The sequence below is a fragment of the Notolepis coatsorum genome, assembly GCF_963971535.1.
Source record: "Notolepis coatsorum genome assembly, chromosome: 18".
Lineage (NCBI taxonomy): Eukaryota > Metazoa > Chordata > Actinopteri > Aulopiformes > Paralepididae > Notolepis > Notolepis coatsorum.
This window is the reverse complement of record NC_140182.1, coordinates 970,501-980,220: the sequence shown is the minus strand read 5'-3', so window position 1 is coordinate 980,220 and position 9,720 is coordinate 970,501. Positions and strand designations below refer to the sequence as shown.

The 9,720-nt window shown below is 48.4% G+C and overlaps 1 protein-coding gene across 1 annotated transcript in view; it reads left to right on the top strand.

Annotated features, from left to right (window-relative positions):
* Positions 1–1,232: 1,232 nt before the first annotated feature.
* LOC311244780 (hyaluronidase-4-like) overlaps positions 1,233–9,720 on the top strand; it is a gene marked incomplete at its 5' end in the record, with an annotated part of 74,828 nt that continues 66,340 nt past the window's right edge. Inside the window, 2 exons of the mRNA XM_084334467.1 lie at positions 1,233–1,297; positions 1,932–1,962. Coding sequence (XP_084190593.1) covers positions 1,233–1,297; positions 1,932–1,962 — 96 coding nt within the window. The remainder of the gene's footprint in view (positions 1,298–1,931; positions 1,963–9,720) is intronic.

The window sequence follows — 9,720 nt, the reverse complement described above, 5'->3', positions numbered from 1 at the left end:
GAACGTGGGAGAGCTTCTGGTGGCTGCAGACCAGCTTCGCGTCACTGGCATAGTAGGAGCGTGCTCTGACTTCCTAGAGGGCCAGCTGTCTCTGGAAAACTGTGTCGGCATCTGGAGGTTCACGGACATCTACTGCTGCCCTGACCTGAGGGGCAAGGCCCATCTCTTCATCGTGTGCCACTTTGAGGAGGTGTTGCACGTCTCACAGGAGTTTGTGGAGCTGTCCCCGCAGCAACTGGTGGACATCATCGAGAGGGATGACCTGAACGTGAAGAGCGAGGAGACGGTGTTCGAGGCCGTTCTCCGTTGGATCGACCACTCCCGTGAGGAGCGTAAAACACACATCCCTTTGCTGCTGCCCAAGGTAACTAATTGTATTACGGATACACAAACATGGTTGCTAGTGCCTGAGCCACATTTATTTTTAATTAAATTTTTATTATTTTACTTTTTCTTGTTTGTCTGTCTCTTGTCAAGGTCATTATGATTCATGTTACTGTTATTATTGTTGTCGTCGCTGATGCCATTATTATTATTATTATTATTATTATTATTATTATTATTATTATTATTATTATTATTATTATTATTATTATTATTATTATTATTATTATTATTATTATTATTATTATTATTGTTGTACTGTTATGTTCTGTTTTATGTATGAAAATAAAAGAAAATAAAAACATTTATACTGTGCATTACATTAAAACAACACTAGTTTCCCTAGTACGGTGGTTCTCAAACATTTGGGTCCAAACTGTTCCCTAGCAACAGAAACCGTCTACAACCGATGTCTAAGTTGTACCCGCTGTCTGCTTGTCTCTTCCCAGGTTCGCATGGGCTTGATGAGGCCTGACTACTTGCTGAACAACGTCCAGAACAACCCTGTGGTGAGGGACAGCCACGACTGCAGGCCCCTCATCCTCAGCGTCCTGAACCCCCCTGGCTCCGACAGGCTCCCAAACCCCCTGACCCGCCCACGCCTGCCCCAGGAGGTCCTATTGGCCATCGGAGGCTGGCGTGGCAGCATCCTGACCATGGAGGCTTACGATATCCGAGCCGGTGGATGGATGGACGTGAGCGTTGAGGGGGAGAGTCCCCGGATGTGCCACGGCACCGCTTATCTCCACGGTCTGGTCTACTGCGTCGGTGGCCAGGACGCCGTACAGCCTCTCAGCAGTGTGCGCAGGTTCAACCCTGTCACTCGCAGCTGGCTGCAGGCGGCTCCCATGCACTCACGCCGCAGTGTGCTCAGCGTGGTGGTGTTGGACGGCTGTATCTACGCCATGGGAGGGTGGGACAACAGACACGTGGACCTGAACACCGCCGAGCGCTACGAGCCTGAAACCAACCAGTGGACAGTGATCTCACCCATGCTGGAGCACAGGAGCCGCGCCGGGGCAGCAGCCCTCCAGGGCAAGGTGGGTGGAACTGAGGGACACAGGGTGCTAGATGAACACAAGGAACGTTAGATCAGAAATCATAAATGTCTTTATTGCCAAGTAAGCTTGCACATACAAAAGATGTGTCTGGGTCCTTTGGTGCATCAACATTAACAGACAATTAAAGTAGAATGAAATCAAATGGAATATATAAACTAAATTAAAATATTCTTTCTTATTACAGGTTTACATCTGTGGTGGACTGTGTCTGCTCACAGCTGAGTGCTACAGCCCAGACACCGACCAGTGGACTCTGATCGCCCCCATGAGCACCAGGCGTGAGGAAGTGGGAGTCGCTGCATATGGAGGACAGGTCTATGCGGTCGGTGCACACGGAGACAAATGCTTTATACTAGATATTTTTATAGATATATCATTTGACTTTCAATGCTTCTGTGATGCCCTCATTTCCCTAAATGGATTAATACAGTGTCTGCCTGCCTGAGCCACACACTAAAACATTCCTCTCATGTGTCCTGTCCTCAGGTGGGAGGGCGGTACCGTGGACACGCCCTGCGTAGCGCGGAGGCCTACAGCCCCTTGACTGACTCCTGGAGCGCCCTGCCCGACATGCTCACCCCCCGCAGCAGCTTTGGCATCGCGGTGCTGGACGACCTGCTCTTCGTGGTCGGAGGCCACAATGGCTCCAGAACCATCTCCAACGTGGAGCGCTACGACCAGAGCAGCGACAAGTGGACTGTAGCCGAGGACATGAAGATCCTGCGCTGGGGCCTAAGCTGCTGCATAATGCATGGCCTGCCTAACATGAGCCAGTACGCTGCTCCTCGTGGAGGAGGAGGAGGAGGAGGAGGAGGAGGAGGAGGAGGAGGAGGAGGATGAGGAGTAGGTGGAGCAGGAGGAGGGGAGGAGGAGGAGGAGGAGGAGGAGGAGGAGGAGGATGAGGAGGAGGAGGAGCAGGAGGAGGAGGAGGGTAGGAGGAGGAGGAGGAGGAAGAGCAGGAGCAGGAGGAGGAGGAGGAGGAGGAGAAGGAGGAGGAAGAGCAGGAGCAGGAGGAGGAGGAGGAGCAGGAGGAGGAGGAGGAGGAGGAGGAGGAGGAGGAGGAGGAGGAGGAGGAGGAGCAGGAGTAGGAGGAGGAGGAGGAGGAGGAGGAGGAGGAGGAGGAGGAGGAGGAGGAGGAGATATATATATTAGGGCTGTCAAAATTAATGTTTTAACTTTGGAGATTAATTTAAATGATTTAAAGCATTAAAATAAATTAATCTATGGAGTGAAAAATCTTCAATCTTAGCTCCGTGGATATAAGAAAGAGATCTAGCTGTGTCAATGTTGATGGTTTTGTTGAACATTTGTATTTCACAGGAGAGAAACTATTCAAAGAAAGCTATTAAAATAGTCTTTGAATCTAAATATACTTTCTTTATTTGTTACAAGCTTCGGTCTTAAGTAGAAAAATGCTATTTTTAATCTAGATTAATTACAGAAAATTGTGAGATGAATTAGTTCAATTTTTTTTTAATCTATTGACAGCACTAATATATATATTTCACAAATGATTAAATTTGTGTCAATTCTTTCTCAAACCGGAGCCAGGCGAGTGGCGACGCCGGCGATGCTTTTCTTCGTTCAGATCTCAGCGTGTGGTCAATTTGGCAACTCCACCTCTGCCAACTCGGCGTTCCATTTCCGGACGGAGGCCTCCCGGCAGGCAGGAGGCGCTGTGGGGCAACTGTACCTCCATCCACAGCCACAGCCACGGACAACTCCATTTGTCAGGCAAGGCCACGGGGAAAATACAGATTGCAATTCCACGGTACAGGAACCTGCCTCCTCGTCTCTCTGCTCCTCTTCCAAGCAACACGCCGTGTTTACATCTGCAGCCACAGCCGGGGCGGAGCAGTCCTTTAACCACTCTCTCACTCCATCCCTCCGTCTCTCCGTCTCTCTATCCCTCCAGCCATCCCTCTATCTCTCCATCCATTTCTCTATCCCTCCAGCCACCCCTCTCTCTCCATCCATCTCTCTATCCCTCCAGCCATCCATCTATCTCTCCATCTCTCTGCAGCCACAGCTGGGCGGAGCAGTCCTTTAACCACTCTCTCATTCCATCCATCTATCTCCATCCCTCTCTCTTTCCATCCCTCTGTCTCTCCATCTCTATATCCCTCTCTCCATCCTTCCATATCTATGTCCACTCTCTCTCCATCCCTATATCTCTCCATCCATCTCTCTTTCCATCCCTCTGTCTCTCCATCTATATATCCCTCTCTCCATCCTTCCATATCTGTATCCCTCTCTCTCTTCATCCCTATATCTCTCCATATCTCCTTCGGTCCATCCCTCTCTCCATCCTTCCATCCCTCTCTCTTCATCCCTATTATATATCCATCTGTTTGTCTCTACATCCCTCCATGCATCTCTCTCATCCCTCTATCTCTCTATCCCTCAATCCATCTCTCTTTACATCCCTCTATTTCTCCATCTCTCTATATCCCTCTCTCTATCCTTATAATAATAATAATAATAATAATAATAATAATAATAATAATAATAATAATAATAATAATAATAATAATAATAATAATAATAATAATAATAATAATAATATAATAAAACATAATTAAAAAATAAAATAATTATTAGTAAAAAAAAATATATATATACAGAATAAAAATAAGATAAAAATAGAACATGTCCTGAAGGTAGAGGGGTGCATGTCCGTTTATGCAGTTATGGGTGAGCATCAGGATTTTGTAATTGATCCGGGATGATATTGTTGTTGTATTGTATAATGTTGTTTGCTGTTTATGTCATAATTGTGCTTTGGCAACATTTGTGAAATTTCATGCCAATAAAGCTTTTTGAATTGAATTGAATTGAATTGAATTGAATTGAATTGAATTGAATTGAATTGAATTGAATTGAATAGAGAGAGAGAGAGAGAGAGAGAGAGAGAGAGAGAGAGAGAGAGAGAGAGAGAGAGAGAGAGAGAGAGAGAGAGACACGTGTCATGATCCTAGGCCCAGTCGTAACATTGGGCAGTACCCTCCACCTAACAGTGGGCAATGCCCTCCATCCAACATTGGCTCTCTGCCTAACATTGGTCTCCTACCCTCTGGTGGCCATCCGCAGACGGTGCGCTCCAGTACACTGGACATCCTGACTACTGTGTTAACAATAATTAATAGTATGATTAATGTGGTGTCATGGTGTGTACTGTTGTTGACTTTCCCTTCCCTTGTGTGATGTGGTGTACTGTTGGGTTGTCATGAGTTGCTTTTGTGTTTGTCATTGACTGGTGTCTAGGTTGTTGTGTTCTGTGTTGGCCAGGTGTTTCTGTTTGTTAATTAGTCTGGGTATTTAGGTGTCTGTCTGTCCCCCCTTCCTTGTGGCGACATTCCTCCTGTCTCCTTCCCCGTTTCCTGTCCACGCCGTATTGTGCTGTCATCCTATAGTAAGTGTTAGTGTTTGTTGTTTTGTTCCTATAGTAAGTGTTAGTGTTTGTTGATTTGTTGAGTAGGTGGTTTCTGTTGTTCTTTGTATTGCACTGGATTCTACAGTAAACTCTCTCTCCAAACTTCAAACCTCGTCTCTGCCTCCTCCATACCTTTCCCTCTCTGCAAAACTGTATTCTACCTACCTCCATCATAACAGACACGTGTGAATGTGTGAGTGAGTGGGTGAATGTGAGGCATACGTTGTAAAGTGCTATTGATTTAAATGCCAACCCAATTGTTGCAATAATAAAAGGTGATATATTGCTCACAGTTAGTACTCTTTCCAATAAACAAACAACATTGATACAAGACTGTATACAAAAACATCCACCTTCCTCTGTGATAGTCTATCTCAATAATAGACCAAAACAAAATGCAATGTTCATCTACTTCAAATCAAATGACCCAACACGGCATTGTTGGAGCCATTCTATTGTGTTCTTAGTGTATCTATCGTTTATTTACATTTAGTTTCTGCACCTCTGTAGTCATCTACCCCACCTAGCGTCCAAAGGCTGGTAGTGCACGTTGAGAGTGGGGGGCGGGGACTTTTGGAATCTCAGGTGGGATAATGAGCAGGAAGAGAAGGCCTAGGGATGTTTGGTGAAGGTGGCAGGTTATACATGTTTCTTTAAACCACATCAGTGTGAGAATTCAGTTATTTTTGAGTATTGGAATCTATCTTTTGATGTTTTCTTTAGATGCTTCAGATGCTAAAAAATTAACCTATAATTGAATTCATAATACCTTGTATCTCATTTTGGATTTTTTTTTGGAATGTGCGTGTTAAAGACACTACCTGGTTGACCAACAAGAAGAAGCCATTACAGGCATGGTAAAGAATGGGGCACTGCTCCCTCTAGTGGCGGATGAGCGGGGCTACAGGGGGACAGGCCGCTCGCGTGGCTCCCAGCAGCTGAGTCGCTGAAGAGCCTCGTGTGCTTTAGCTGAGACCGAGAGCGGGCTGAGAGAATAAACGTGTAACACGATACAGTACATCTCTACACACACGGCCAGCAAGCACACGGGGGAGCCATTGTGTGCAGTGTACACACACACACACACACACACACACACACACACACACACACACACACACACACACACACACACACACACACACACACTCGGCGTCCCGGGCGAGAGGGGGGGGGGGTATATTTGCCGTCTGTACACACGCGTCCCAGCCGCTCTCCCGCCCGACATTCCCCGCCCGATACAGAGAGACGGACGGTTATTATTATTGTTATTATTGGCACATCTGATACAGCATGAGCCACACGTGAGATGGTGTGAGTTCTGCCTATATGTTTTAACATTCAACTGAGGGGAAGAGGAGGAGGAGGAGGAGGAGGAGGAGGAGGAGGAGGAGGAGGAGGAGGAGGAGGGAGAGGATGATGAGGAGGAGGAGGAGGGGGAGGAGGAGGAGGAGGAGGAGGAGGAGGAGGAGGAGGAGGAGGAGGAGGAGGAGGAGGAGGAGAGGGAGGAGGAGGAGGAAGAGGAGAGAGGGGGATGAGGAGGAGGAGGAGGAGGAAGAAGAGGAGGAGGAGGAGGAGGAGGAGGAGGAGGAGGAGGAGGTGGAGGTGGAGAGGGAGGAGGAGGAGGGAGAGGATGATGAGGAGGAGGAGGAGGGGGAGGAGGAGGAGGAGGAGAGGGAGGAGGAGGAGGAAGAGGAGAGAGGGGGATGAGGAGGAGGAGGAGGAGGAAGAAGAGGAGGAGGAGGAGGAGGAGGAGGAGGAGGTGGAGAGGGAGGAGGAGGAGGAAGAGGAGAGAGGGGGATGAGGATGAGGAGGAGGAGGAGCAGGAGGAAGAAGAGGAGGAGGAGAGGGAGGAGGAGGAGGAGGAGGAGGAGGATAGGGAGGAGCAGGAGGAAGAAGAGGAGGAGGATGAGGAGGAGGAGGAGGAGGAGGAGGAGGAGGAGGAGGAGGAGGAGGAGGAGGAGGAGGAGGAGGAGAGCAGAGCTCCTAGTGGTCAACAGTGTCAGACTGTAATGTACTGGGCAGCTCCTAGTGGTCAGCCTGTGGTTGTACTGGGCAGCTCCTAGTGGTCAACAGTGTCAGACTGTGGTTGTACTGGGCAGCTCCTAGTGGTCAACAGTGTCAGCCTGTGGTCGTACTGGGCAGCTCCTAGTGGTCAACAGTGTCAGACTGTGGTTGTACTGGGCAGCTCCTAGTGGTCAACAGTGTCAGACTGTGGTTGTACTGGGCAGCTCCTAGTGGTCAACAGTGTCAGACTGTGGTTGTACTGGGCAGCTCCTAGTGGTCAACAGTGTCAGACTGTGGTTGTACTGGGCAGCTCCTAGTGGTCAACAGTGTCAGACTGTGGTTGTACTGGGCAGTTCCTAGTGGTCAACAGTGTCATACTGTGGTTGTACTGGGCAGCTCCTAGTGGTCAGACTGTGGTTGTACTGGGCAGCTCCTAGTGGTCAACAGTGTCAGACTGTGGTTGTACTGGGCAGCTCCTAGTGGTCAGACTGTGGTTGTACTGGGCAGCTCCTAGTGGTCAACAGTGTCAGACTGTGGTTGTACTGGGCAGCTCCTAGTGGTCAACAGTGTCAGACTGTGGTTGTACTGGGCAGCTCCTAGTGGTCAACAGTGTCAGACTGTGGTTGTACTGGGCAGCTCCTAGTGGTCAACAGTGTCAGACTGTGGTTGTACTGGGCAGCTCCTAGTGGTCAACAGGGTCAGTCTGTGGTTGTACTGGGCAGTTCCTAGTGGTCAACAGTGTCAGACTGTGGTTGTACTGGGCAGCTCCTAGTGGTCAGACTGTGATTGTACTGGGCAGCTCCTAGTGGTCAACAGTGTCAGACTGTGGTTGTACTGGGCAGCTCCTAGTGGTCAACAGTGTCAGACTGTGGTTGTACTGGGCAGCTCCTAGTGGTCAACAGTGTCAGACTGTGGTTGTACTGGGCAGCTCCTAGTGGTCAACAGTGTCAGACTGTGGATGTACTGGGCAGCTCGTAGTGGTCAACAGTGGTCAGACTGTGGTTGTACTGGACATCAGCTCCCAGGTGTGAATGTGTGGAACTGTGTCCAGAGTGTGAAGCAGGGTGTTGCTGAAAAGGAGCAGACAGACACCCAGAACCCACCCTGTGGGTAAATACAATAAAGAAGGATATTCTTGCGTAACTGTGAACAGTGCCACTATATATAATAAAATTCATATTCATTGTTTGGTTTCATTTGGTCTCTGGCTGCTTCCTCTGCATCTAAACGCACCGTCCTCTCGCCGCCTCCCTGCCTCCCGTCCCCCGGGGGGCGATACTTCACAGATACTACACGCCGAGACCATGAAACCCACAGACATCACGTTATATCTTTACATTAACATGCTCCTCCGACTCACCCACCCTGCGCGCACGCGGTACAAAGGCCATCCGAAGAAATACTTTCATCCACTTAGAAAGTAGCCCGACTCCAGTCGCGTAAAACTGTTCTCCTATTGGGTCAATGGTCCGGTCGATGGTCTCCAACTACACACCCTCAAGACCCCTACGCCCGTCTGGCCACCTCAGACCCACTCCTTCTACCCCGAGCTCCGGGAGGGTCATCAAGGAGAAGCCGCCTATTCTCAGTCCTTGCTCCACAATGGTGGAACGGACTTCCCACGACAGTTAGGACAGCAGCCGAAACACGACAGCGATCTTTCGCCATCGACTAAAAAAACACACTTCTTCAATCAATATCTGAAATAAAAGAAATAATAATAATAACAACTCTAACCTTCTTACTGTCCTCCTTGAAAGTAGCAATAGTCAGTTAAATGAGTACACTGGTAAAAGTAAAAGCCCTCCATTCAAGTTCTACTTAAGTAAATGTAGAGAAGTGTTTGCTATTGCGTGTACTTAAGTATCTAAAGTAAAAGTACACATTCTACATGACGTTTGTGTATCCATAGGTTGTGTTAAAGTGGTATGTGGTCCAGTGGTGTAAAAAAAATAGAACCATATATTATATATATATGGCCAAAAACACCAGCGTCCTTCATCGTTAACCAATCACATTGTAACTGAGGGGTACAATTCCCTGACTGTATTACTAGATATGATACTTACTACCACTACCTTTGTACTTAATATTCGGCCACCCAGTACACGGCATAAATATATTATGATGAACACTGTCACGTAGATGAAACGGATCCAACACAAATGTACGAATTAGAAATAGGTCTTTATTTCTACACAGCGATGGTGTGTAGAGCAAGCACTTAATCAAATCAATCACATTTATGAATGGGAAATAGTATGCACTTTTATGGCAAGAGTATTCGTCGGTATATCAATAGAGAATGTCCAATCTCTGAAGGCGCAGGTGGTACATATACGACCTGGAATAGTTTAAGGAATAACAGCAATGATACTTTAATGATTATAGGCTGGATACACTAGGGGGGGTTAATCCGGTCGCTTGTAAGCCGACAGGAGTAGGAAGGGGGGGGGGGGGTAGAATCCGGCTGCCTCATCCGGCCAAGGGTATCCCAGGTGAACCCACTGTAGTGCCGTTCAATGCGCCGGCGATCCTTGGACCACAGATGAAAGCAGGTGGACTCTTTGTGGGCCGGCGTCCTCCGGTCCACGGAGGAGAGACGTGAAGCGACCTCGTCTCGCAGAGCGTCTCCTCACCTTGCGTCCTCTCCAGGGGGGGGGGTTCCAACACACGGCAGTGTCGGGGGTCTTTATCCATGGAATAATCAACGTATACAAAGCATAATCCGTGCCTGGGAAGGCGGGCTGTCGTCGGTAGAATAATCCGGTATACAGGTCCACTCGCTTGTCGGCTCTGGGGCTCCTCGGGTGCAGCTTCACGTGGGGTCAACCA